Below are 27,761 nucleotides of genomic sequence, written 5' to 3' on the forward strand. Positions count from 1 at the left end.
TATCCATTTTTAAGTTGTTTTTGTCTTTTGCTTATTGACTTATAGGGCTTCCTTGATAGCTCAGTTGGTATTTCTTACTCTTCATATTCAGAAAACTAAACCTTTGACAGTTTATATGTATTGCAAGTTATTTCCTGTAGACTGTCAGTTTTTTAATGTTTATTATCATATAGAAGTTTATTTAATTCATGAATTTTCACTTTATAGTTTTCCATATTTTAAGAAATCTTTCCCTACCCTCATGTGATAGAAATATACTCATATTTTCTTCTAAAAGTTTTTACAATTGAATTCCAAATGGCCTAGATTTTTTTTTGTCTGCATGATGTGAAATAAGGACCTAATTTTATTTCATGGAGCATTACCTGCAGCATCCTTGGTGAGGGGAGGGGGTTGGAGACAATTTGATATCCATCAGTAGGAGATCAGTAGGTAAAATGTACTATTATACAACAGTTGGAAATAATGTGTTAGATGTTCATATTGCATTAAAAAAACAGGATGTTTAGGGATTTCCAGGGCAGGGCAGTCCAGTGGTTAAGACTCAGCACTTCCAGTGCTTCCACTGCAGGCGGTGTGGGTTCCGTCCCTGGCTGGGGAACCAGGATCCCACATGCCTCGAGGAGTGGCCAAAAGTTTTTTTAAAAAAGAATGTTTAGTGACAAAAATAAGATGCATCATACAATATCATTAACATAACTTTAAAAATCCATGCACATAAATAATTTGTTGTTGTTCAGTCATTTAACTCATGTTCCACTCCTTGCAACCCCATGAACTGGAGCATGCCAGCTCCTCTGTCCTCCATTATCTCCTGGAGTTTGTTCAGATTCATGTCCATTGAGTTGGTGATGCTATCTAACCATCTCATCCTCGGCCACCCCTTCTCCTTTTGCCTTCAATCTTTCCCAGCATCAAGGTCTTTTCCAATGAGTCTGCTCTTCGCATCAGGTGGCCAAAGTATTGGAGCTTCAGCTTCCACAAGAGTCCTTCCAATGAATAGTCAGGGTTGATTTCCTTTAGGATTGACTGGTTTGAACTCCTTGTTGGCCAAGAGACTCTCAAGAGTCTTCTCCAGCACCACAATTCAAAAGCATCAAAGTTTTAAGCACTCAGCCTTCTTTATGGTCCAACTCTCACATCTGTACACGTCTACAGAAACTCAAACAAGGGGCTCTGTTTCAACCTGGGTGGGATGGGGAGAGAGATGGGAGGGGTTCAGGATGGAGGGGATAAATGTATACCTATGGCTGATTCCTGTTGAGGTTTGACAGAAAACAAAATTCTATAAAGCAATTATCCTTCAATAAAAAATTAATTAATTAAAAAAAAACACAGAGGGATGGTTGCCTGGGAGAAGAAGGCAAATGGGAGAGGGATATGAGAATAAAATAAATAATGAAAGATAAACAGATAAATGAGTAAATAGCAAGAAGAAACTTCTACAGATCACTGATGATAATGTCATGAACCCAGGAGTAAAATCATCTCATGGGGGCCAATGATAGACAGATAGACAGACAGACAAGCAGAACTGCTATGACATGTGACAGAAAGAGAGGAAGAGAGGAAGCAGGCAATAGGAAAAAAGGAAAGTGAAAGGAGGAGGCAGGCTGACAAATCAAACTGAGTTGCCTTCAAAGAGCACACAATCCAATAAACAACAAGGTCCTACTGTATAGCACAGGGAACTATATTCAATATCCTGTGATAAACCACAAGGAGAAAGAATATGAACACACATACATACATACATACATATATATATATATATATATATATATAAATATATATAAAACTGAGTCACTATCCCACTATCCCGTACAGCAGAAATTAACACAGCGCAAATCAACTATACTTCAATAAAACTTAAAAAAAGATCACACAGTCTAGAGGAAATTATTTGTGTGCCCAGAAAGATATAAATGCTGTAATCATGATACAAGCAGTGGAAGAAAGTGGTGTAAGGGTGTTGTGGAATCTGGAGTCGCAAAACACCTCGGAAGACACTCAAGACAGTGGAGAACAGTTTGTTACACAGCGGGTCCAAGGGGAATCAGTTCCCAACAAGGACCCTGATGTTTCTGAGAGGCCCAGTTTTATACCCCCCACTATATGACTGGTTACATGTTAGCAACCTCTTTGTTGTATATGATTGAGTTTTACAACAAGTAGGTGCTAGGAGAACAAACAATTAAGGTTAAAGGGTGGGAACAATGATATACATCAAGCAGGGATGTCTCCATGGTTAATCTAACGGGGCAGCCTGACCTCAACTACAATCTCCGTTTGTCATCTGCAGGGAGGGAAGTCTCCAGGAGACCTGGTTTTCGCTAGCAACAGTTTCCTTACTCTTGGGCAGTGTTCAGGCCCAGTTCACATCCTGTCTTTAATACAGATGACAGGCTTCAAGATGGAGTTTCTCCTGTTTTCTCACACTCCCCCCAACAAGGGAAGGTGTGGTGCTGAATGGGAGCTGAATTTCTTCTCAGGAGTCCTAAACTGTAACACCTCGACTTGTCCCTTCATGGGCTCTATCAACATCTCCAGAAGCAGTGTCTGGCGGCTCAGATGGTAAACCGTCTGCCTGCAATGCAGGAGACCCAGGTTAGATGCCTGGGTTGGGAAGATCCCTGGAGAAGGAAATAGCAACTCACTCCAGTACTCTTGCCTGGAAAATTCCATGGACAGAGGAGCCTGGTAGGCTACAGTCCACTGGGGTCACAAAGAGTCAGACATGACTGAGCTACTTCACTTCACGTCACCACCACCACAAGCAGTATTCAAAGCAGAAGGCAGATAGTGCTAAATAGCATTAAACAAACAAACAAACAAACCCTGTTACTTTTTCTCTGCATCCCACCTCACACCCATTTCTGTTATCAGAAGCAACTACTGTCAACTCTCAGATATTTCTTCTGCTGGATATAGGCCTGTGTTTCAGAATAATGACTATACTGTTGCCTCTTAGATCACTAATTGTATTTATTTTTTTTATTGTTAAAAAATTTAAAATTTTTTATTGACATACACTTGATTTACAATGTTATATTAGTTTCAGGCATATAGCAGTGCCTCAGTTATAAATATATATTCTTTTTCAGATTCTTTTCCCTTATAGGTTATTACAAAATACTGAGCATAGTCCCCTGTGCCATACGGTAGGTCCTTGTTGGTTAAGTCACTAATTTAAACATAACTTCTTGATTTATATTAAAAGACAAAATTCAACTGAGTAAATTTTAATGATCTTATTGGTTTTTTTCAATGATTCATGAATTGAACACTGTCCAAAGTAGTTAATAGTAAGAACTTCGGAGGAGCTGTACAAGATGAAAGACTTTAAAAAAAAAAAAAAGATGAAAAGACCTTTATAGGCAAAAGGGAGCAGGAACAAGGAAGCTGTACTAGGCCAAAAATCGGGTTGGTTGTAGTAAGGTTTCTTTCCTTTAGGGGAGGGCAGGGGTCTATCACGAAGATGATCTTACTAATGCTGATCAGGCATCCTGATTGACTGGTTTAAGATTCCAGTTCTGGGAGAGCCCAAACTGTAATTAAGTCTCAGTTTGGGGTTTAGCACAAGCCATTACATTTTAGGCATTTTGTCTTGTTTTTGACACTTAGCATCATGCTAAATGAGGTTGTTTTCTCCCTCACATCCCCTCATCCCCATGCCCATCATCCTCATGTGATTATATTTTAATATTCAATACTGTTTGAGCCAAGCCAAGTAGACTTCTATGATTACCTTTCTTACCATATATAACTTTTTATTTTCCTGGAGTCAGAAAGTACTCCATTTTTTAAATCTATTTTTTCTATTTTTAAATTATGAGGTGTTTCATACATAAAAGAGTATATTAAACTTGTATTCTTGGAGCATAATACTAATAATAAAAAGCTGAATATCCCCAACAAAAATTAAGAAACAGAACTTGACTTGTTCTATTAGCTATTCCCTGACCATTCCTCTCCAATCCCATCTCCTGCCTCTCTGGTCACGCAAGTAACCAGTATCCTGAAGTTCAGTTTTCCTGTCCAGTATCACTCTGTTGTTTTATTTGGCTTTGCTGGGTCTTGACTGCTGTGTGCAGATTTTCTCTAGTGTGGCCCATGGACTTAGTTGCCTGAGGTATGTGGAATCTTCCCAGACGAGGAATCAAACCTGTGTCCCCTGCATTGGCAGGTGGATTCTTAACCACTGGACCACCAGGAAAGTCCACAATTAGCTTTTAAAAATACTTTTAAAAAATTTCTTTTTCACTTATTTCTTATGTTTCCCCTCTCTTATTTCTTTGAATCTCAACTTCATAATCCTTTTTCAAATTATTGAACAAGGCATCAGTTAGGAATATTTTAGTTAGGTATGTTTTCTGTTGCTGATTAAAGAAAACATGAATAATGGTGGCATAAATAAACAAGTGGAGTTTCATTTTGCTTTGTTTTGTACTTGCATAGCAAGGAATCTGATTGGTAGGTGGCTGCTGGCATTAGTTCAGCTGTTCAGCCACCAAGAACCTTCTTGGGCTCTTCCTGCCTTCCTACTTGGCTGTCCTGAGTATGATGAATTTTTTTGAACTGATGACTAGCAACCTACCTCATGATCACAAGAAAGCTGTCACAGCTCCAGACAAGGAGCTTTCTTTCTATATACAAGGCAAGTTAAAAAGGGGAGGAGATATAACAAGCAAAGGATCCTCATTGCAGTCCCTTCTTTTTCAATCTCCAATGTGGATATGAGTAAGGGAGAAGGGGGCGGGAATGACTGTGGGATTACCACCAACAATGTATGTCACAGACAATGAGCTCATTTGTTTTCTATTTTGTTGTTTTCTTTATCCCTTCCTAATGCCTTTTGGATGAATCCTCACCCTGATCTTATTGCTCATCATTTCGTTTTGGCTGTAACTATTCTGCTATTCAATCCATGTATGGATTTCAACTATTAAATTTTTCATTCCCAGTAGTTCCAACTGATTCTTCATCTTATTTGTTCTTACCTTAAGTTAACAATCAGTCAGTTCAGTTCAGTCATGTCTGACTCTTTGCCACCTCATGGACTGTAGCACTCCAGGCTTCCCTGTCCATCACTAACTCCCAGAGCTTGCTCAAACTCATGTCCATTGAGTCAGTGGTGCCATCCAGCCATCTCATCCTCTGTCGTCCCCTTCTCCTCCTGCCTTCAATCTTTCCCAGCATCAGGGTCTTTTCCAGTGAGTCAGTTCTTCACATCAGGTGGCCAAAGTATTGGAGTTTCAGCTTCAGCAGCAGTCCTTCCAATGAATATTCAGGGATGATTTTCTTTAGAATTGACTGGTTTGACCTTGCAGTCCATCCAAGGGACTGGATGAAGCACAAGCTGGAATCAAGATTGCAGGGAGAAATATGAATTACTCAGATATGCAAATGACATTACCCTTATGGCAGAAAGCAAAGAACTAAAAAGCCTCTTGATGAAGGTGAAAGAGGACAGTGAAAAAGCTAGCTTAAAATTCAGCATTCAATAAACTAACATCATGGCATCTGGTCCTATTACTTCATGGCAAATAGATGGGGAAACAATGAAAACAGTGACAGACTTTCCTTTTTTGGACTCCAAAATCACTACAGGTGGTGACTGCAGCCATGAAATTAAAAGACACTTGCTCCTTGAAAGAAAAGCTATGACCAACCTAGATAGCATATTAAAAAGCAGAGACCTTACTTTGCCAACAAAGATCCATCTAGTCAAAGCTATGCCTTTTCCAGTAGTCATGTATGGTTGTGAGAGTTAGACCATAAAGTTGAGCGCCGAAGAATTGATGCTTTTGAACTGTGTTGTTGGAGAAGACTCTTGAGAGTCCCTTGGACTGCAAGGAGATCAAACCAGTCCATCCTAAAAGAAATCAGTCCTGAATATTCATTGGAAGGACTGATGCTAAAGCTGAAATTCCAATACTCTGGCCACCTGATGTGAAGAACTGACTCACTGGAAGAGACCCTGATGCTGGGAAAGATTGAAGGCAGGAGGAGAAAGGGACAACAGAGGATGAGATGGCTGTATGGCACCACTGACTCAATGGACATGAGTTTGAGCAAGCTCTGGGAGTTAGTGATGGACAGGGAGGCCTGGTGTGCTGCAGTCCCTGGGATGGCAAAGAGTCAGACATGACTGAGTGACTAAACTGAACTGAACTGAACTGCACTGCACTATTGAGGACACTGATCCTTTGCTTATAATGGTCACTGTCACATTTCTCCATGTATAGATAAGCTTTCCCTTTGCAAAATATTAACACAAATAATCTGTGGAGCAATGCTCTGGCACCAGACAAACATCTTGTACTCAGTAACCTTTTACCTATCATCCACTGAATCACTAATTGGAAACGGCAGTACATACTGTTCCAAAGGTTTCTTTATTTCAGTGGGTGTATTTTAAAAGCTTCTCCAGGTGTCTTTTTTTTTCATATGTCTGTTCTTTTTTACACATTGCTCTATCCTTTCACAAAGTTTTTTTTTTTTTTTTTATGTTAAGCATAACAATTTTATGGGCTTCCCAGGTGGCACTAGTGTTAAAGAACCCGCCTGCCAATGCAGGTGACATGAGAGACATGGGTTCAATCCCTGAGTCGGGAAGATTCCCCTGGAGGAAAGCATGGTGACCCACTCCTGTATTCTTGCCATGGACAGAGTAGCTTGTCAGGCTACAGTCCATAAGGTCACAATGAGTCAGACATGACTAAAGCAACTTAGCATGCAGGCATGGATACCAGTTTTATAGACTCCAACTGTTCTATTACCAGTTTAAGGGAGGGCTTCTTTTTCTGTAGTGGTGGTATGTCTATGGTAATATGCTGGAGACCCTGGCATATGTAAGCATCTCCAATTTAATGGTTTGGTGTTTCCTAAAGTTCTACCGGTTTCATTATTCTCATACCATGGGACTCTCCTTGGTCAGTTCCCTTTGTTGCTCTGATTACTCTCTTCATTTCTGGCACAAAAGGAATTCTTGACTTTGAAAACTCAGCGTTTGCTGCAGTTTTTATTGATATTGAATCACTCGATATTAATTCCTTGATTTCAGGTTCCTGTAACAGGAGAATATTGGAATCAGAAACAAGTAATGAGGGCTAGAGTTTTACCACCCATGCAAGATGAGGAGAAATTCACTAGGTCTGTGGAAGGTTGAGGAACTGGAAATAAGGGCCCCTGCAAAACGCATGTGCCCCAAAGCCTTGGGAAGCAGCAAAGAAGTTTGCAACTACCTGGACCAAGAGGTAGAAAATAAAAAAAGGTGGGGATGGGTCTAAATTTACATTGCCTTCCTAATTCAGGAGGCACAGAAAACAACATCATGAATACCATGTATACTCGTGACTCATGTAAAAAAACAAAATTTCTATTTTGTTGAAGTACCCCTGTCCAATCATTTTACTCTCTCTTCCAGAGGCAGCTGCTCTCCTGAACCTTAGTGTTTATCATTCCTAAGCATACTTTTATTCTTTTATTGCGTATGTATGCATCCCTAAACAATATCCAACTTGTCTCTCTAGTCTGACTTTCATTCTCAGCGCTTCACCAAGACTGCTCGAAGTCACCAATGACTTAGATGCTGGCAAATATAAAGGATATTTCCAAGTCCTCGTCTTGCCTGTCCTCACTGCAGCTCTCCAGAGTTACCTCCTCCGACATTCCTTCTTCTGCTTGCTACTCCCTGGTTTTCCTCATCCCTTCAAACCACCCTCATCTCATTCCTTTGCTCTTCCTCCTTTGCCCTCCCTCAAGATGTTGGCATGCTCTGTGGCTCCGGGATGGTTCTTCTGATCTCCATCTATACTCTCTCTCTAGATCATATTTAGTCCCAGGACTCTGAATGTATCTACCTAAAATGACTGCCAAATCTCTATCTCTGGCCTGGATCTCTCCCTGAGTTCCTAACTTGCCTATCCAACTGCTCACTGACACCTCCACTCTGAGGTCTTCATATCTCAGACTCAACATGACTACAGCAAAACTTTTTACCTAACTCCCCAAACTGTTTCCTTTATAACTCCACTTCCCTACTTTAGGTAATGGTCCACTGCCTACCCAGCTACTCTAGCCAGAAACCAGCAGTCAATCACGATTATCCTTTCCCCTTCACTGGCACATCCAACCTGTCCACCTAGAGGTAAACCAAGGCAGACTCAAGTTATCAGAAACTGATTTGCAATTTGAGAAACATATGCTATAGCAAGATACAAGCAAGTCCACTGAGGGTTTGGGTGAGTTGTATTAATGGGCCAGGAGAACAAAGAGTAGGAAGAGTGGCCAGAGTCCCAAAGTATTAAGTTCATTGGCTTGACAATGGAGAGTAATTTTTGGTGGATGTTCCCTTGATCAGGAAGTGTTTTTTTCTGTAAGCCAGGCAATTATGGGAAATTAGTCTCTAAGTTCCATTCTGTGGAGGGTGGATGTGTGAGATTCTCCATTTCATATCCTCCTGTTTCATTTAAGACTGAAATCTTTTCACAAATCTCATCAGCAAAATCCATTCACTCCACCTCTCCAATAAGGTACACCTTTAATCCATTCTCTTGGCTACATTTCCAGTATTACAACCACAAGCTAGGCCAGCATAATCTCTTGCCTACTAAATGGTCACCTCATTTCCAGTCTTGCAACCTTCAAATTAATTCTCCAAACAGAGCAAGCCCAATAAACAAAATCTAATGTAACTCAGATCATGTCACTCCTCTGCTCAAAATTCTTCAGTGATTTCTCATGAGGATAAAAGTCAAAATTATTAGTATGGGATCAGTTCAGTTCAGTCGCTCAGTCGTGTGGAGTCTTTGCGACTCCACAAGATGCTAAATTGATCTCACTCCTTTTCCACTCACCTATTGCCTTCCAGCCACGCTCTCTTCTTTCTTCAAGACCGTTGATTTTGACATTCCTTCTTATTCTCTACTCAGGTTATAACTTCAAAGATTTCTCCCCTGGCCATTTTACCTAATGTAGGTTCCTCCATTTTTCTGTATTCCAGTTCTGTTTCCCTCAGAGCACTTACCACACTTCGTTACTTACTTGTAATTTACTTCTTTTTGTTCCGTTTGCGTTAGAAATGTTAGGTCGAGGGCAAGAACTATGGGTCCTGTTCACAATTACTATTTCCAGCGCTTAGCACGTGATAAGACACTCGATAAAACCTAGTGAACCAGGTCTTCCAGGCACTCCAAACGTAGTCCCCCATTATTAGAACTTAGCAATAATATCACAAGGGAGAATCGCGCGAATAAGGCAAGTTTAACTTGTATGAGGTCACTGAGTAGGCAACTAATGGAGCTGAGGTTCGAACCCATGACTATAAGACCTCAGAACCCTCCCTCTCTCACATCACCCTGAGGTTTCTGAGTTTAAAGGACCCCAGCGGCGATGCCAATGGTTGAACTCAGGGAAAAAGAGACCTCCCAGAGGGCGGGTTCCCAAAGCTCCCGACAGGCCCTGCGTTCAGCGGTCTGGCCAGACGAGTGGGCGGTTCCAGACGCCAGAAGGCGTCCCGGAGACTACGTATCCCAAAAGGCTCCGCAGAACGCCGCTGATTGGCGGAAGGGAGACCGGCGACAGCGTGATGACGTTTCGGGACGCTGGCGCGCGGGATTTAAACTTCGGCGGTTTACACGGCGTTAGGATTACCAGAGTTGGTTTTCTGGCCTTTCGCGTGTCCGTCACTGGAGCTCCTTCCTGCCCATGGACTCGTCGCTTCAGGCTCGCCTGTTTCCTGGTCTCACCATCAAGATCCAGCGCAGTAATGGTGAGGGGCGGGGTCCTGAGACCAAAGGGACCCGTGGGCTGAGACGACTGAAATTACCGCCCCTCCCCAAATGGCAGGCCCTGAATCACTATTAAGGATCCCCCCACACCCCTGGTCTAGGTCTCCTCGCTGGCGGTCAGTCTTCCCTACCAACGGCCAGGGGCCTCTGCACTGGCCATGCGGCCCCTTTCCGTCCTCTAGGAGTGAGCGGAGTCCCCGTGTCACTGGACCTCTCCGGGGAGTCAGGATTCCCTTCCCCTCCGAAGGTCTCCCCTGAAACTGCCCTGCTCTTGCAGGGACCTCGGCTCTCTGACCCCTCTACTCTCCCATTAACACTGAGCACTTAAAATATGTCAGACACTGGATTCAGGGTAATGGGACAAATGATTAGATCCCTGCTCTTCATTCAGGAGCTTGCAATTCTGCCCTCTCCTTTCCAGTTCAGCAGGTATCCCAACTGTGGTAGGTCTGATGATACCAGTATCATTAGAATGGTCAGACATAAAGGTCAGGAGATAGGAAAACCTGAGGGTGCTAGAGCCTCAGTGCTGTGTTGAAGAATGGCTCACCTAAGCACTAGAGACTCTCCTGCCCAAACATACCTTCACCACGCTGTAGGTTCTCTTTTGAGTCGGGGTGAACCCTTATCCTCTGCAACTCAGTTTTAAGAACTGTTCCTGCCTAGGTCACTGAGGGATATTCCAAGGGTGGGGTGCCAAGAGGTTTGTCTGCTGGGGTTAGAAAGAAAGTCAACTGTCCCTTCCTTCAGGTCAACTTGACATTTGAACCTCTGGGATCCTAAAAGTGAAAGAGATAGGTTAACTCTGGCCTTTTCATACTTTAGGCATAATTCACAGTGCCAGTATAAGCACTGTGAACTTGGAGAAATCCTGCGTTTCAGTGGAATGGAAAGAAGGAGGAGATACAAAGGGCAAAGAGGTGGGTTCTATGAGTGTGCCTCTACCACAGTTAAAAAGACATGTCTGGAAATGGAACTTGTGTCAGCCTTGTTTTCGATCCTGACTTGTCCTCCCCAATCTTAAATATGGTCCTCTTTGAATGCTTTGGGACTCTTTTTAAGGCAGCCTTGTTCTAAATTGAAGCAGTCAACAGTTTCTGGTGTGTTTGTAGAAAGCAAACCGCACAGAATTCTAAAACCTTACTCACCCAAGCTAGCTTCTGAGTGCACACTACCTATGATACTGATTTGGAGAGTAAAATTGATCATCTCTTTGGGGAGACAAAAGTATGTTTCTGAAACACCCAATAATAGAAGGCAACTACAGATGGAATAATGCTAGAGCAGCTCAGAGATGGAAACTCACTGAAGATGAGCTTGTGAGGGTGGGGCCAAAGACACAGTGAGGTGGTCCTCATGGGGACTGGTAAAGAAACTGGCTCCAGGCACAGAGGAGGGCTTATTATACTTGGCAGCAGCAAAAAGACTGGAAAAGGAGACTAGAAGACCTTTGTCTCCGGCACTAAGATGTTTAAGATCTTATTCTGCAGACAGTGGGAGCCGTGGAAGGATTTTGAGAAGAAGGAGGGATATGCCTAAGACATTTATGTTTTAGAGGCATGTGGTGTAGTGAAGAGGTCACCAGGCTGAGTACGAAAACCTGGATTCTAGAGTCTGGCCCTGCCACTACTTAAAGTGTTCTCAAGCACATTTCTGCTCCTATGAGAAATTCAGCTTCCTCATTAATGAAATGAGGATGATAATAATATCTACTCATAGGGTTGTTTGAGGACTTATTCAACAAATCCTTTTGTACTGGTTCCAAAATGCCAGCCGGTGTGTCTGGTATACAGAGGATGATACAGAGGTGAATAAGACAAACCTAGACCTGCTTCCGTGAAGCTTAATGAAATAACACAGGTAAAGTGCTTGCTTAGCATAGTGCCTTATAGTAGGTACATGTTTATTTAGGTGGTATATTTGAGAAATAGAAGAACTGAATTCTTTATATTATCTGTCCTTGAATCAAGAGGTTCCTAGAATCCCTTTCAACTATCTATTAGCAGTTCCTTGTGACTTGTTTTTGTTGTTTGTTTAGAAATACAATTCTTATTGTATCTTAACTCCAGCTCAAATGTTCCCTGTGGAATATTCGTTCAGCCTTCTTAGTGAGGCATTCAAAGCCTTTTCAAGATCTGATCCCAATCAACTTTAATCCTTTTTACCATACACTCCTCCCAAAGTATCCTGTGCCAGGGACAAATGGGGCAGTTCCCCACTCTGTGGTCCTGCCCAGTGCCCCGCTGTCTCCACACTCTTAGGCCTGCCTGAATCGTTAATGTGAGAATCAGTTAATGTCAGAACTCTGGTCTCCTGCATTGTTTATGCTCTCTGTAGTTTAGGGATTGGAATCGGGGTAGAGGGGTAGTGGTAAGGGTTTGTAGCTGTCCCAAGAAAGATGAGTAGAAGTGTGACTACTGAAGTACTTACCAGCTTTTGCACTTGATAGTTATGTCCTCCTTGTCTATCCCATGCTGCTTGGGTTTCCAGCCCTTTATGTGACGGCTTCTCTTCCCCACTAGAATATGAGCTCACTGAAGGCAAGGGCAATACATGTCTTTTTAATTTTTTGGTTGCACTGGGTCTTCGTTGCTGCATGTGGGCTTTCACTAGTTGAAACGAGTTGAGGCAGCTCTCTAGTTGCAGTGCATGGGCTTCTCATTGCAGTGGCTTCTCTTGATGCAGAGCATGGGCTCAGTACTTACGACTCTAGAGCTTGAACTCAGTAGCTGTAGCACATAGGCTCAGTTGCCCCCCAGGATGTGAAATCTTCCCAGCCGTCCAACCATGGGACCGCTAGGGAAGTCCAATACATGTCTTAGTTCACTTTTGAGTACCTTCCCCCTACTGCCTTACTCATGCCTAATAAGTGTTTGAAGAATCTGTTAATACATAAAAATTGCATATGTAGGAAGTGACGTTCTCACCTGGGAGTACATGCGGCAGCTCTTTCACATTTTATCACAAATGTGAAACACAAATAATCAAGTTGGTACTATTTTGGTGTGTTTGAATCTGCTGTGCAGTATGCTGATGAAGCCTGAGTTGTCCCTAGAGGGTTTGAGGACTCTGGTGATGTAAACCTGGAATTGTGACCTCATTGCAGGTATGCACAGGAAGTAGAGAAGGCATGAGTAGGATGCTGTGACTGGGGAAGAAGTTTCTGGGCCCAGTAGAAAATGTAGGTAGATTTAGGACTAGGTAACAGCTCTCGGGAACTTGTCCCCGCCCATAAGATCCTGAAGGGCCCTCCATCTGACTATCAGTGGGACAGTTAGAATTGTTTCCCTCTTGGTGGCAGGCAGCAAGAGGTGTTCAGGGGGCTGTGCCCAGCAAGACCCCACTGCCCCACAGAGCAGTAGGGAGCCAAGTGGCCAAGGTCTACTGTGGACTATCTGACTGTTGGCCTTCCTCTTCACCTCATTCTCATCACTAACGTCTACCATTGGCTTGGAAATCAGAAACCAATATCCGTCTAGATGGTAAAACACAATCAGGGAATAAATATTTGTTTATAGCTGTTAGTACTTGGTGGAACTTAAAGTTTATAAAATATGAATTTAGGGGTATCCTTGATTGCAGAAATGCAATTGAATTGAACAAGCTATGTTGTTTACAGAAACTTTTACTTTCTCCTTGCAGGTAGATTTTGATGATGTGGCTGCAATAAACCCAGAACTCTTACAGCTTCTTCCCTTACACCCGAAGGACAATCTTCCCCTGCAGGAGAATGTAACGGTTCAGGTAGCTGCCAGTCATCTGACTTCAGCCAGTGCACAGAGGATGCACTTGGCTTGTTTGGGTCTTTGCTGGTTTGTTTTCTGGGCCTGCTTAGTACTTCACTACAGCACATGGGCCCAGGATAGGCCCCTGAGAACTGATAAGACCCATATGTTGTGGTGATTTGTTTTGTTTTACAGAAACAAAAGCGCAGATCAGTCAGCTCCAGAATCCCTGCTCCAAAGGAAGGTAAATGGATTTCTACTGGCTCACTGTCTTGGGGTTTGTGCCAGAAATGATGTTCTTGAGGCTCAGGAAGCTGAGTAGACTCATGGTTCCAGTTTAGAAGACCGCTACTGTATAGGCTGAGTCCTGCTCTGTGTTCCATGCCTCTTTCTCAGTGAAGAAGAATTCAACCTTCAGGGAGGAAGAAATGGAGAGGTGTTGGTCAAAGGGTACAAAGTTTCAGTTAGGGAAGATAAAAAAGTTCTGGAGATTTAATGTATATCATAGGGCCCATCATCAATGAGTGTATTGTATACTTAGAAATTTACTATGAGGGTAGATCTTATGTTGAGTGATTTACTACAAAAGGAGAAAACAAAATATAAAATGAAGGGTACAGGGGGAAACTTGGAGGTGATGAGTAGATTTATAGCATTGATTATGATGATGGTTTTATGGGTGTATACTTACCTCCAAATCCATCAAGTTGTACACATAAAATACCTCCAGCTGTTTTTATGTCAATCCTACCTCAGAAGCAGTTAAAAAAAAGAAAAAGAGAATTCAACCTTCAGCTCTTAACTTAGACCAGTCTGTTTGGATCTGGTGCATTTGGGAAATTTGCTAACTGGCCTGGAAGCCTTTCCTGTGGAATCCAGAGCACTAATCAACCATGGTGGGCTTGTTTTCTCTCCCTGGGGAAATAACATGCCTTGGAGGGAGGTGGTAAGTGGGCTGTCAGAAAAGCTAGGTCAGGGCCATTTAGAGGTAGAGTTGGTAGTGCTGTGGTGATCTGGGGATAGGGTGGGACTGGACAAATAATGGCAGTACTTTGAACTCCAGGAGAAAGGCTTTCTCTGCAGGAATCAGCATAAACCTGCTTTAACTATGGTAGGCTGTGACAGGTGCCTATATGCACAAGCTGCCCAAATAATCCAGTTTATAACCCAGAGCCAGCTATACTTTACAGCCTGTACAACCTGTCCCGGTTGAGGGGTTATCACTGTCCATAATCCAGCCACCCTGGGCTCACAGACTACTTGACTGGAGCTTCAGGTTTCCCAGGGGCCCAAGGTGGGGTGGTTTTGAGCTTGAGCTAGGCAGGAGTGGTGTAATGCTGGCCCTCACTTGCTGGCTGTACTACTCCAGTGGCCTCCAGGAGAAATATGGGTGGCAGTGGTCTCTCTCCACATGCATGTCCCAAAAGGATATTGCCACTCTTCCTTTTTTCTTTTTTTTTTTGACTATGCCACCTGGCTCATGGGATCTTAGTTCCCTAACCAGGGATTGAAGCTGGGCCCTCGGCAGTGAGAGCATGGAGTCCTAACCACTGGACCCCTACCGCTCCTTTTAATAGGAAAAAAATAATGATTCATTATGGAATGAATGATAGTGAACAGTAGAAGTGAAACACAAGATCACAGATCTTTTGAGAAATAGGAATATTATAATAACTCATGCTCTTTATGAAAAACATAGATTGAGTATATAGAGCCATCGTATCAGCCTAAACTTAGGAAACTCAAATTCCATATAGATTGATACTTGTTTATATGACGCTAGTGTTTTATTTCCAAATTGGAGGGAAGCAATATAGATGAGTAGAAATTGACAGGAATTAAACTTGTTTAAACAACTTAATTGTATAAACTCAGTTAAATTGTTTCTGTCAGTTAAGCATTCTTTTAAGATTCCAGAAAAATCAGTTGCTGGTCCCATGGCTTCTGATGATGTGGCCCAGGTCTGGCTCTGTAAAGCATCTTGGAGCAGTGGAAAAAGCCCTGATCGTGAAATCTGGCAGTCTTGGGTTCACATCCTGACTCTGACACTTACTAATTGAGTGACACTGGGAAAATTGCTTAATTTCTCTATGCCTTAATGTCCCCTTTTATCAATTGGGAATACTGGTATTTACCTCTGGATGTTTGGGAAGATTGTAGAATGGTAGGTGCTGCTGCTAAGAATAAAATGCTTCTTTCCTGGGATTAGGTCTGTGTCTCCGGAAATGATCTCAGATTGTCTGTAGGTCCTTCCATTTACTCCAGACGGATGCTCTTATGGGAGCCTTCAGGAGCTCTCAGACCGCAGAATGTAACAAATTAGTTTTGGGGTCACTGGTACTTGGCCTTTCTTTCCTTGGATGGAAGGAATGGGAAGTGGGTGGGCTGCTTTCCAGGTATCGGGACCCATCTCACCCTGTATAGAATCTTGAAGGGTTACCCTTGGCCGTCTCTCTATGTGTTTTGCTCTCCTGATCACAATGCACTGACTGGCCGTGGCCCTTGGTCCTTCAGGTCTCCGAGGCCGTTCCACTCGCATGTCCACTGTCTCAGAGGTTCGAATCACTCAGGAGAATGATATGGAGGTGGAGCTGCCTGCATCTGCAAATTCTCGCAAACAGTTTTCAGTTTCCAGTGAGTAATGAATCTATTCTCCCTGTTTGAGGCCTTAGAGCAGCTCTTCACACATTGCCCTGAGCCTGTTTTGGAATATCCTAGGATTCCTATGCTCCCTGGCTTTCATACCGTTCTGCTCCTGCACCACTGCTCCCTTATCTGAAAATCATCTCACTTTACTTTTTAAACTTTAAACATTATATATATACACACATATATATATACACATATATATATATATACATATATATATATATACAGGAAAGTAAACCTATCATTGACTATATAGTTCACAAAGTAAACACACTAATATAACTGACATCTAGATCAAAGAGCATTACCAGCACTTCAAAAGTCCCCTTCAGGCCCCCTCCCAATTCCTAAGCCCCAAGGGTATCTATGTCCTGACTTTGGATCACATAAATTAACTTTCTACTTCATTTGGACTTTATATAAATGGGAGTTTAAAAACATTTTTAATTGTCAGTTTGTACTAGTTATTAGTAAATTAAGTGATTTAAAGTCAAGGTAAACAAAAGGGTCCATGGCCAGCTATGGGAAGTTGCTGTGGGTTGTACCTCTCTAGGTTGAACCAGGTTCCCATTATTCCTAGTTTTCAGTCCTTCCTCCTGTTAACCACTGGGGTTCTGAAGTCAGAAATTTTTCCCAAATGAGCTGAAAGGCCTGGCCTGGCCTAAGAACCCTTACTTGATCAAGCCCAAAGAGGTCAGACCTTTAAAGGCTTTTCCCTTCATAGTGAAGCTCATACTGAGCAACTTACATAACCTTTAAGATTTCTTAACACCAGGAGCCAACCCCTGTGGCGGGGCTTACTGGGTTCAAGGTGTGGATTGAGATGAAGGGAAAAGCCTGAGCTCTGCTTATATAGTAGAACCTGAGCCCTTGATGAGCTGGCAGTCAGTAGCCATCCTCCTGGCCTGTGACCCTCTAGGGCTCAGATGAACACAGCTGCCGTATGCCTACCTGCTTCTCCAATGACTCTTGTTCCCCCGCAGCTGGCCCCTCTAGGCCCTCCTGCCCTGCAGTGGGTGAAATACCATTGACGATGGTCAGCAAGGAGGTGGAAGAGCAAGTCCACTCCATCCGAGACAGCTCTTCTGCAAACTCTGTGAAGTCAGGTAGACACACTGAGCTATTTGGTACCCTGCTTCTGGTGCAGGATAGGAATTACAGCCTGTCCCAAACCTGGCTTGCTTGGTACCTGAGTTCAAACCATGTCTGTCACATGGGGACATGTTGCCCTGAGGCCACAGAATCGATCTTTCACAACTGGTGACCCTGTCACTCACTGCCAGCTCGCAGAAGCTCTCTGATGTAACTGAGGTGTTGTTATAGCTAAAGTCTTGGTCAACACCTGAACAACAGCCCAGAGTGACCACCAAACAGGGACAATCTCATCTCTACTCATTGTTGAGAAAAAGGCCGCAGAGGCATAGAGAGAGCTTGGGTTAGACCTGGAGTGCTCATATTAGCAAGTTTCTTGTCAGCTAGGCCATCCCAAGAGTCACAGCTGGTGCTTCCTCTCTTTGCATGTGGTGATATAAGAGCAAAGGTCTAGAGAAGGTCTAGCCATGAGAAAGGCCCAGACTCCACACAACGGCCAGAGAAGAGCAGGCTGGTAAAAGAGACAGGTAAAAGAGAGAGCTTCTTTTTTTTCTCTTCCACTAGTTCGGAGGAAATCATGTATTGTGAAAGAAATGGAAAAAATGAAGAACAAGCGAGAAGAGAAGAGAGCCCAGAACTCTGAAATGAGAATAAAGCGAGCTCAGGTACCTTTCTTGGGAAGCAAGGGCAAGGGTTTTTGGACAGACATTCTTAACTGCAACCTTGTCAGCAACAGAGATAGATAACGGTTCAGCCCCAGCATTTCTGAGGCTCCAGTTCTGATAACCAATAATTTTAACCAATTTCTCATCAGGATTCAGAGAACAAATCATTCAGATATTTTTCTGAAGACCTTCAGATGATGAATATCTCCTACTGATTATCTAGGGGGCATGCCCATCACACAGTGCACTGGCAGTTGCCTGCTTCCCCTGACCGCCTAGTTGCGCATATGTGGGGTGCCACAGTGGAGTTAAAGTTTGGATTATTTCCCTTTGGTTGGGTTAATGGCACTGGAGAATCCCAGCCTGCTGGTCTCCTAAGACATGGGGCAGTGGCTCTTGCCCCGCTTCCTAGAATGGTTGCTGCATGCCTAGGCCCCCCTGCCAATCTTGTTCCCAAAACTTGTGCCTGGATTCTCTGCCCAGAGCCAGAGTCAAGGGCAATGAGATCGTGTGAGGGTTTTGTCAGCCCTGAAGGGGCTGTGTGCATGGGAACGGCTGTTGTTGCCACTGCCTAGCACTGAGGCCTGTGAACACCTACACCTTGGCAGTCAGTCCTTCTTCAATCTTACCCCAAACAGGAGTATGACAACAGCTTTCCAAACTGGGAATTTGCCCGCATGATTAAAGAATTTCGAGCTACTTTGGAGTGTCATCCGCTTACTGCGGCTGATCCAGTAAGTAATCCCAAAGGGCTTCTATCTCTCCTTCCTGAATAGGCATAAAATTTTTTTTAAATATAGTTGATTTCAATATCATGTTAGTTTCAGGTATACAGCAAAGTGATTCATTTTTTAATATATATGAAAAGATTATTTTCCTGAGTAGGCATATAACTGAGAAATAGAAACATCTCTTAAAGGAATGAGAGCATACAGGAATCGTCACTCACCCTCAAGGGGTTTTTAAATACCCTTTGGTGGGCTGGAGCTAGCAAGGGCTAGATAGGAGACTCTGATCTTTATAAACTCCCTTCCAGCTCCTATCCTCCCTGCTTCAGTAGATTGGCTAAATTCTTACTACTAATCATGAAAGTGTGCTGAAACCTCCTATAGGCAGCAGAGTGAGAAAACTGAGAAGAAAATTCAGAGCTTTCTTGTGCTCTAGAGTAACTATGAGCACAGTGGATCCCAGTGTTAGGTCTCAGCCCCTGACTGGGCCAGACATATGATTAGTAAGGGAGGGGTTCTGGACAAGCTTGCTTTCAATATTACACTGACATTTCGCTGACAGTTGTCTTCTCTCCTCCTCCTGAAGATTGAAGAGCACAGGATATGTGTCTGTGTTAGGAAACGCCCACTGAATAAACAAGGTAAGTCCCACCTTACCTTAGCCTCAAGGTAAGTTCAGTCAGAATGAGGCTTCAGACTGAGGGTCCCCCGTGTCCAGGGAGCAGCCCCTGAAATACTGTCCTTCTGCAGAGTTGGCCAAGAAAGAAATTGATGTGATTTCCGTTCCTAGCAAGTGTGTCCTCTTGGTCCATGAGCCCAAGTTAAAAGTGGACTTAACAAAGTATCTGGAGAACCAAGCATTCTGCTTTGACTTCGCATTTGATGAAACAACTTCAAATGAAGTCGTCTACAGGTTAGTCCCTTGCCTCTGTTTCCCCCCTTCCTCCTGACACTTTCCTTTTTCCAACGTGGGACATTGAGGTAACACTTGCACTCTCAGGCATGCTGACTCTGAATCCCTTCCTGGCCTCCTCTTGTGTCTTCTTTGGATGGACCATGATGCAGAGCTGGCTCTGGCTTCTAGCACAAGGAAGGTCCTGTTGGGGCTGTCACATCCTATGTTTCAGCTTTAGTGGCCCATGCTTGAGTAGACAGAAGAGAAATATTCCCACTGCCCTCTTTGAGGCTGGGCTGGGCAAGCCCCAGGGGTTCCTCCTGTGTCTGTGTCCTGTACAGCCCCCATTACCCACTGGGCTTAGCAGACTCAGCAAACTCTGGAGCTGCTTGGTCCAGTACAGTTCCCCCTAACTTCATGTGACTGTTTAAATAAAAGTTAAATAAAATTAAACGTTCAGTTCTTCAGGGGCTTCTCTGGTGGTCTGGTGGTTAAAGAGCTGCACCTCCCCTGCAGGGGCATGGGTCTAATCCCTGGCTGGAGAGCTAAGATTCCCACGTGCTGTACAGTGCGGTCAAAAAAACTCAGTTTTTCAGTTACACGAGCCACATTTCAAGTGCTCAGTAGATGTGTGACAGTGGCTACTGTTGGACAGTACAGATAGAGATCATTTCCAGTATCCATCCTCAGAAAGTTCTATTGGACAGCACTGCTCTACACTAGAGGTTGATAAACTGTAGCTCATGGGTGAAAGTGGGCTTGCACCCCCTTTTTATATGGCTCTCAAATTAAGAGTGGATTTTGTGTTTTCAAAGAATCATTAAATATATATGTGTATTTCGGACTTCCCTGGTGGTCCAGTTTCTAAGATCTGAGCTCACAATGCAGGGGGCCCAGATTCGATCCCTGGTCAGGGAACTAGATCCCACATGCCACACTATGCTGCAACTAAAGATTCCTCTTGCCGCAACTAAGACCCAGTGCAGCCAAATAAATAAATTTTAAAAATGTATATATGTATACTTACGTATGTATATATATGGAAGAGACCTATGTGGCCCACAAAGCCTAAAATATTTTAGGCTTTTACTTTAAAGAGTTTCTTCGCTCTTAGTAGTGTATCATATGCTGGAAGGCGGCTGCTAAGCTCAAGCTTCCCTCTGTGTCTCCAGGGTAGAGGAGGTGCTGGTGGCTCAGTTAGAGTATAGACCAGCCTGCTCCTGGCCTGTTGGTCCAGCCTTTCCCAGGTGGTTAGGATAATTTCAGATTTATAAGTGGGCGTGGGGTCAGGTAGGACCACTTTGCTTAGAAGGAAGCCCCCAGGAATCCTGCTTTGGAAGGGTAGCAGAACCACATTCTAGGAAGCACATTTAAGCAGAGACATGCATGCTTCCCCATCCTTTCTCTTAGGTTCACAGCAAGGCCACTGGTACAAACAATCTTTGAAGGTGGAAAGGCAACCTGTTTTGCGTACGGCCAGACAGGAAGTGGCAAGACTCATGTGAGTATTCAAGCCTGGCAGAGAGTGATCCTGCCCTTAGTGCACCTCTGGGTCTCTGAAAAGGAGGACAATGAGTTTCTTGCAGAAGGTCCCCTTGGTGCAGATGCCCCACCTCCAGATGCTCTTGCTGTGTCAGGGGCAAGGAAGGGCCTTAGCAGGTCCAGATCCCCTCCTGGCTGTAGTATGGCCCACGGTGATGGTAGAGCCAGTAATGCTCTGGCCTAGGCCAAGGGCCCTTTAGCACAGTCTCCTGTCCTTTCCCTTTGCAGACGATGGGTGGAGACCTCTATGGAAAAGCCCAGAATGCATCCAAAGGGATCTATGCGATGGCCTGTAAGTAGTATGTTCTGCCGCAGCAGGGTTGGGCACAGAAGGGCAGGTTGCTTACTTAATCCAGGTTCTCCCCACAGCCCGGGATGTCTTCCTCCTGAAGAATCAGCCCCGATACCGGAAGCTGGACCTGGAAGTCTATGTGACATTCTTCGAAATCTATAATGGGAAGGTAGCTGGCAGGGAGCCCTCTGTGTATGCTGCTGGGGCCCCTGAAGTTTCTAAAATCTTGAGGTTGGCTAGAAATTGTAGAAGACAAACACCCTATGTGTTGTCACACCTTTGGGCCACTTTGCCCAAATGTGTGGGAGGTTTTCACCCGATGGTGGGACGGGAGGCATGCTCAACAAGTAAGCAGGAACACACCTCAGGGCTTCCTCCCAGACGGGAGGTTTACTTGTGTGTGTGCCCTGTGCTCCCTCCATGCACCTCCCTCTTAAATCTCCCTTCTTCTCCTGATCGCACACATTCATTCTCATACTCGTACTCTCTATATATTTCTGTGTATCTCTCTACGCTTTTGGAGAGTCACCTTCCCCGAGTGGGGTCTAGATAATAGCTAATTTGGCTTATTAACATGTTACTAGGTACTGAACACTATTCTAAGCACTTAACTTGTCTCAGCTCATCACCACAACCCTACTAAGAAGTATCACCGTTATTATCACTATTGCACAAGTGAGAAATGAGGCTGGGTGGCTAAGTGCCTTCCCAGGTCACACAGCTAGTAAAGAAGCAGGGTCACATCAAACCCAGGTGGCCCAGTTCAGCTCCCAGGTGAACTGCTCGCTGCTCATCTGACATCACCCAGTGTAGCCTCTCCCGCCTTTCCTGTTCCCAGCCATTGTCTAAGCTGCGACAGGCTCTGAAGCGGGGAGGGATCGGTGGGTGCCTGGCGCCTGACAGCCTTGGCCTTGTTCCCCTGCCCGGCACAGCTGTTCGACCTGCTCAATAAGAAGGCCAAGCTGCGCGTGCTGGAGGACGGCAAGCAGCAGGTGCAGGTGGTGGGGCTGCAGGAGCGCCTGGTGAGCTGTGCTGATGACGTCATCAAGATGATCGACATAGGCAGTGCCTGCAGGTCAGAGTTTGGCCGGAGGAAGGGGCCACCTTCTAATGCCAAGTTAGGTGATAGATGAGCACTGAGCCCTTTGCTGTTTCCACAGAGCACCACTTCCCCCAGCTTGGTGAGGGCCCTGAAGGCCTCTGCCTTAAGCGGTCGCAATGGGGCCGATGACCCAGGGTAAGACTCGTCAGTGGCGAGTCAAATCATCTTGAATCTGACCAAGGCAGGCTTTATTACCAGACTCTTATCCAGAGGCATGCTTCCCAACTTCTCTGAGTTTCTCTTTGCTGTTCCCTCTCTCTGTGGTAGGGGACAGAAGCTCTGGGTATGTTCTCGCTAGAAATGATGGGACCAGAGCTCCTGTGTAGAGGGAGGAAAGTGCTCTTCTCTCAGGGCCCTCGGCGTGGTGCAGTGGGTGCTGAGCAGTACATAGAGGACCAGGGAGGGGCTATCTCCCCAGGGCCCTTGAGTTTAGCATGTGGTTCATGACAGCCCCTCCTTCCCTGTGTGCCCTGCAGCAGAGGTAACTCATGCCTCCCCACGGCCTATGGCCCAGGGTCTGGCCAAGGCCCTGACACAGAATTCAGTACTTTGGTACTTTGGCTGCCAGGGTAAGCCATGCCCAGATGGCTGGAGGGAGGGCTGCTGCCCAGGGAAGGAAGGACAGAAGTGGGACAGGATGACGCAGAACAGTTTTCCTCCTGGAGAACTGACTGCATTGAAGCCTCAGGTGCCATGGTGGCTGGTGACCGCCCCCCCCTCCCACCCCACCAGGAGCTCATAGCCCTTCTTTGTCCTCCTTTGCCACAGGACCTCTGGGCAGACATTTGCCAACTCCAACTCTTCCCGCTCCCATGCCTGCTTCCAGATTCTTCTTCGAACCAAAGGGAGAGTGCATGGCAAATTCTCTTTGGTGGATCTGGCAGGGAACGAGCGAGGCGCAGATACTTCCAGTGCTGACCGGCAGACCCGCATGGAGGGTGCAGAAATCAACAAAAGTCTCCTGGCTCTGAAGGTAGCTGGGCCCAGCTACAGGGGAGCAGGTGGCCCTGGTGGTCTGCTGGGAGGAAAGGGTGGGAGGGAGAGGGCATCTTAAAAGGAAGGAGGGGACCTCAGCTTCCCCTGCTGTCCCTCAGGAATGCATCAGGGCCCTGGGACAGAACAAGGCCCACACCCCATTCCGCGAGAGCAAGCTGACACAGGTGTTGAGGGATTCCTTTATTGGCGAGAACTCAAGGACCTGCATGGTGAGTTGGGTCCTTTGGAGTGGTGCAGTCCTGTCCCTGGGCAAGAGGCTCCGTATTCTTGGCTAGCTGGGTTTCCAGGCTCTAATTTAACTGGGCTTCACCCCCTGCTTTCGGGCAGCAGGCTCCTCTTTGCCTACACAAGCAGGGAGGAAAGGATCTTCTCCCTTCACTGTGTGTCTGTGCACCTCTTGGATCGGGGAGGTCGTTCCTCCCATACCTGATGAAAAGGGGGCTGCAGGATTCAGGAGGAGGACCTTTGGGGAAGCAGGGGAGGCAGTCCTCGTCCCTCTGTGACTTCCCTCAGGGGTCACTGGCTCCCAGCCTAGGAAACTGGAGAGGGCCTCAGCCTTGAGTGACTTTCTGTCCCCTTATTTTATCCATAATGCTTTCTAACTCGGATCTGCCCTCCTTCCTCACCAAGGAAGATCCTCTCTCCTGCCTGCTGAGGAAGGTGGGAATTTCTGACTAAGCTCTAAACCCCTCTCCCTAAGGCAGTATCTCTGAGCCCAGGTGAACTAAAGTTTCCAGCAGGAATCACAGAGTCTTGCATTGTTGTCTTGGTGAGAGGAACAGGTCAGTAAAGAAATAAAGAAGCAGGAGTAATTAGATAGACCAGCAAAGACAGGGGACCAATTTTTAAAGAACCTTAGTTTGCAGGGCCCATGGGGCAAGTTGCCTGGCACACGGTATGTAATGAGCTCTCCCCCCAATTCCTGGCAGCCTCTCCAAGAGCACCTTACCCTGGGATCCTTGACCATTAACTGCCCATTCCTTCTTTTGCAGATCGCCATGATCTCACCAGGCATAAGCTCCTGTGAATATACTTTAAATACACTAAGATATGCCGACAGGTACTGGTACCTATGCCAGGTGGGATGGGAAGGGGCAGGGTTGGGGAGGAAATGGCAGTGATGAGAGTGGGGAGGGGGCTCTGGGGACTCAGTGCCTATTGTCTCCTCTGCTGTGACTTGCTAAGTCTGAGGCTTGGGAGTTCATATATGATGCTACTAGGTTTTTTCCTGATCCCCTTCAGGCTCTGGTGGGGAGCAGTGTGAGTAAGAATCTTTCTAGGTCAAAGCAAAGCCACTACTCCATCTCCTTGAAGTCTCGAAATCTGAGTGGTGCTGCCAAAGAGGCTGCTGTGGGAGCTGCGACCTTCTTGTTTTCTCAGGGTCAAGGAGCTGAGCCCCCACAGTGGACCCAGTGGGGAGCAGCCAATTCAGATGGAAACAGAAGAGATGGAAGCCAGCTCCAATGGGGCCCTGAGTGCAGGCAATGTAAGGGGAGGTGGGCCAGGCAAGAAGGGAACATGGCCAGCTGAGATGGGGACCAGGCCACACTGTTATGGGTCTCCTTTTGCCCCCTTAGTTCTCCAAGGAAGAGGATGAACTGTCTTCCCAGATGTCCAGCTTCAATGAAGCCATGACTCAGATCCGGGAACTGGAAGAAAGGGCCATGGAAGAGCTCAAGGAGATCACACAGGTGGAGAGCTGGCCCTGGGCTCCGCGTCAGTCCTGAATGTGACCTGGGCTTTACGTGCACACATACACCCCTCCTCGGGTCTTCTGGCTGGGGTGGCAAGAGGCAGCCTTCTGGATCAGCATTTCTTAATTCCCCAGTTAGTTATTCAGCTGCTCCTATAGGGCAGCTAATTACCGCACCTCCTTCTCCAGCCTGGCATACATAGGCTTTCCCCCATCCTCCTGGCTGGAGCTAGTCTCTCTCTCCTGTGCTCCTGACTGAGGGTTTGGAGGGTAGCCAGGTCTCGTTTGCTCATGAATGTTGGTGAATACTTTCTATATACCATCAGCTCCTGTGCTGAGACCAAGGGCCAAAATCATGAAGTATGGATAACAGGCCTAAAGAAAGACTTGATCAATCCCAACTCTTCTATTTATGAGCCAGTTTCCTCGTGAGTGTCGTTGAGGCTCACCTGGGCCCCAAATTCTTCATCTCCAAAATGGTCAAGACAAGATGGTTACATCTAAGGATTAAGTGATATGTTGTTAAACACTCAGCCTTCCCCAGCATGTGGTCAGCGTTTAGAAGGTGATAGATGCTACCACTGCCGTGATCCCTGCTGTAGAAGTGCAAGTAAGGGAGAGGCCTGAAGGGCATTCTAACAGTGGGGCACTCCAAGTGTGGAGCAGAGAGGGCAGCTCGGGGCCCTCTCTGAGAGGGCTGAGGAGGGAACGTGCAAGGTCAGTGTCTACACGAGTCCTCCCTCCCTCAAGTGCTCAGGGTCCAAATGTTTGAAAGGACTTGGCACTTTCAGGAAGAGTGATAGGTTCACTCTGGCCATAGCAAAAGGTATGAGCAGGTGAGGGAGGAAGATCAAGGCTGTGGGCGGGTCAGCCGGGACCTGATGCTAAAGGACATTATGGTTTACACCAAAGGCCTGGACTTCGTTATGAGGGCAGTGAATGCCTTTGAAGGGAGTAAAGCAGAGTGGTGCCTTGGTCACGCTTTTAGGGACCTTACTGTGGCCACAGCACAGAGCCTGGCTTCAGGACCTGGGGAGAGCGTGAGTAGAAACGCTTAGGAGTTAAAAGCAGTTAGGAGATTAGTAGAGTTCAGGAGAGACATTGGTGTCCACACTAGCTGTGACCACGGTCTTGGGATTGACAGGAAGGCATGAGATTTAAGAACCATTTCAGGGGTGCAGTTGTTAGGATTGGGGGACAAGGTGAAAGAATTTTTGCCCAGATTTCTGGCGTGGGCATCAAGATATGCATTTGATATCAGGGACAGGGACAAGTTTTTGGCAGGCAGGGGAAGGACAGTTTCAAGCTGAGAGTTACGGGGGAAGGGTCAGGAGTCAGGGTCAGGGTCAGGGCCATGGCTAGAGGAACAGGCATCTGCATTGCAGATGGTAGAGCCCTGGGAATGATTTGCTAAATTGGTTTGGTCATTATTGACTTGACAATGTCCGTCTGTGTCGCTGCAGCTAGGGCCGGGCTGGCTGGAGCTCTCCGAGATGGCTGAGCAGCCAGACTACGACCTGGAGACCTTTGTGAATAAAGCAGAGTGTGCTCTGGCCCAGCAAGCCAAGCACTTCTCAGCCCTGCGAGGTGGGTGCAGCCGGAGGGTGGGGTCTCTGTGGGTGGTGGTGGCTCTGCCTGAGGGAACAGGGTCTCTGAGAGACCTGCTGACTTCAAGTGCACCACCCCTGCCTTCCAGATGTCATCAAGGCCTTGCGCCTGGCCATGCAGCTAGAAGAGCAGGCCAGCAAACAAATAAGCAGCAAGAAACGGCCCCAATGACGACTGCAAATAAAGATCTGTTTGGTGTCATACCCAGCCTTTCCCCTCCCCTTCCCTCCTCAGCAAACTCTGGGCACCTGGTGGGTCTGAGCTGGGACAGGCTTTGGTAAATGCCAAGTATGGGCGCATCGGGGCCCAGGGCAGCTGGGAGGAGTCAGTCAGTGTGCGTGGGACACAGCTTTCCTTTTCCTCACTTGCAGCCATGGAGGGAAAAAGGATGGAAGGAAGGAGCTTTTAGTTATCCTGTGCACTGCCCTTCTCTCCAAGAGGGGAAGGCTCTCCGTCGTAGAGTTTTCCCGTAGGCAGCAATCTGCCCGTGTGGACTGGCTGCTGGGGGAGAGCTTCCTGGGGCTGTCCTGGCTCTGCAGGGAGAGAAGGAGCCTATAGTTTAGCTCTGCTGGCTCTGGCCTGCCTTCCACACCCTTGGTCCAGCCACTAATATATGTTGTACTTTAAAAAAAAAAGTTTCCTGGGGCCTCTTCGTTCCCTGCTGGTTTTTGAGGCCTACGAGGATCCATGCTATTTTCTGTTTTATGTGTTTATACATTATGTCTAATAATAAAGAGAAAAAAAATCAGCCTGTTGAGTGGTGTGTGGGAAGAGCTTCTGGGACTCAGACACCACCGCAGGGTGGTGCTGATGCTGACTCTCACCAGGAGGCCACATCCACACCTGCGGTTCCAGTGACATGGTGAAGACGCCAACTTCTGCCGTGTTCAATGCCGACTAGGTCCTAGGCCTTCTCCTGGACACAGGAGCTCTAAGCAGAAAGGAAATTGTGCTCTGTCATTTACAGTCTGCTAAAGATA

The 27,761-nt window shown here is 45.9% G+C and overlaps 1 protein-coding gene and 1 long non-coding RNA gene across 5 annotated transcripts; one reads left to right on the forward strand and one right to left on the reverse strand.

Moving 5' to 3' along the window:
* Positions 1–144: 144 nt before the first annotated feature.
* On the reverse strand, positions 145–9,507 carry LOC138421354 (uncharacterized). 3 transcript variants are annotated; one of them, XR_011249476.1, is made up of 4 exons: positions 8,862–9,494; positions 6,920–7,070; positions 5,001–5,359; positions 145–1,186 (listed from the first exon to the last, which is right to left on the reverse strand). It is a non-coding gene; the product is annotated as an uncharacterized lncRNA (long non-coding RNA). The 3 variants fall into 3 exon arrangements; XR_011249471.1 differs by lacking the exon at positions 145–1,186 and having other exon boundaries at positions 2,966–5,359; positions 8,862–9,507; XR_011249474.1 differs by lacking the exon at positions 145–1,186 and having other exon boundaries at positions 2,966–5,359; positions 9,049–9,495.
* Positions 8,769–27,529, forward strand: KIF2C (kinesin family member 2C). Of its 2 annotated transcripts, XM_069555367.1 has the most exons (21): positions 8,769–9,775; positions 10,620–10,714; positions 13,437–13,538; positions 13,715–13,763; positions 16,034–16,153; positions 17,152–17,274; positions 17,825–17,925; positions 18,564–18,659; positions 19,240–19,294; positions 19,404–19,566; positions 20,959–21,049; positions 21,319–21,382; positions 21,460–21,551; positions 22,315–22,457; positions 23,253–23,457; positions 23,579–23,689; positions 24,473–24,540; positions 24,861–24,966; positions 25,058–25,171; positions 26,637–26,760; positions 26,870–27,529. In XM_069555367.1, the coding sequence occupies exons 1-21, from the start codon at positions 9,712–9,714 to the stop codon at positions 26,950–26,952; spliced, it is 2,169 nt and encodes a 722-aa protein (XP_069411468.1). In that variant the 5' UTR covers positions 8,769–9,711; the 3' UTR covers positions 26,953–27,529. The 2 variants fall into 2 exon arrangements, with proteins under 2 accessions (XP_069411468.1, XP_069411557.1); XM_069555456.1 differs by lacking the exon at positions 17,152–17,274 and having other exon boundaries at positions 9,581–9,775.
* Positions 27,530–27,761: the final 232 nt, after the last annotated feature.

Source organism: Ovis canadensis, chromosome 1 (assembly GCF_042477335.2).
Source record: "Ovis canadensis isolate MfBH-ARS-UI-01 breed Bighorn chromosome 1, ARS-UI_OviCan_v2, whole genome shotgun sequence".
NCBI classification, from domain to species: Eukaryota; Metazoa; Chordata; class Mammalia; order Artiodactyla; family Bovidae; genus Ovis; species Ovis canadensis.

Excerpts from the sequence above, each read along its gene's own strand:
- KIF2C (XM_069555367.1), top strand. The coding sequence starts at position 9,712 with ATGGACTCGTCGCTTCAGGCTCGCCTGTTTCCTGGTCTCACCATCAAG. Across the intron at positions 17,275-17,824 it reads TGCAAACTCTGTGAAGTCAG|TTCGGAGGAAATCATGTATT; the intron begins GTAGACACACTG and ends CTCTTCCACTAG. Across the intron at positions 26,761-26,869 it reads GCACTTCTCAGCCCTGCGAG|ATGTCATCAAGGCCTTGCGC; the intron begins GTGGGTGCAGCC and ends CCTGCCTTCCAG.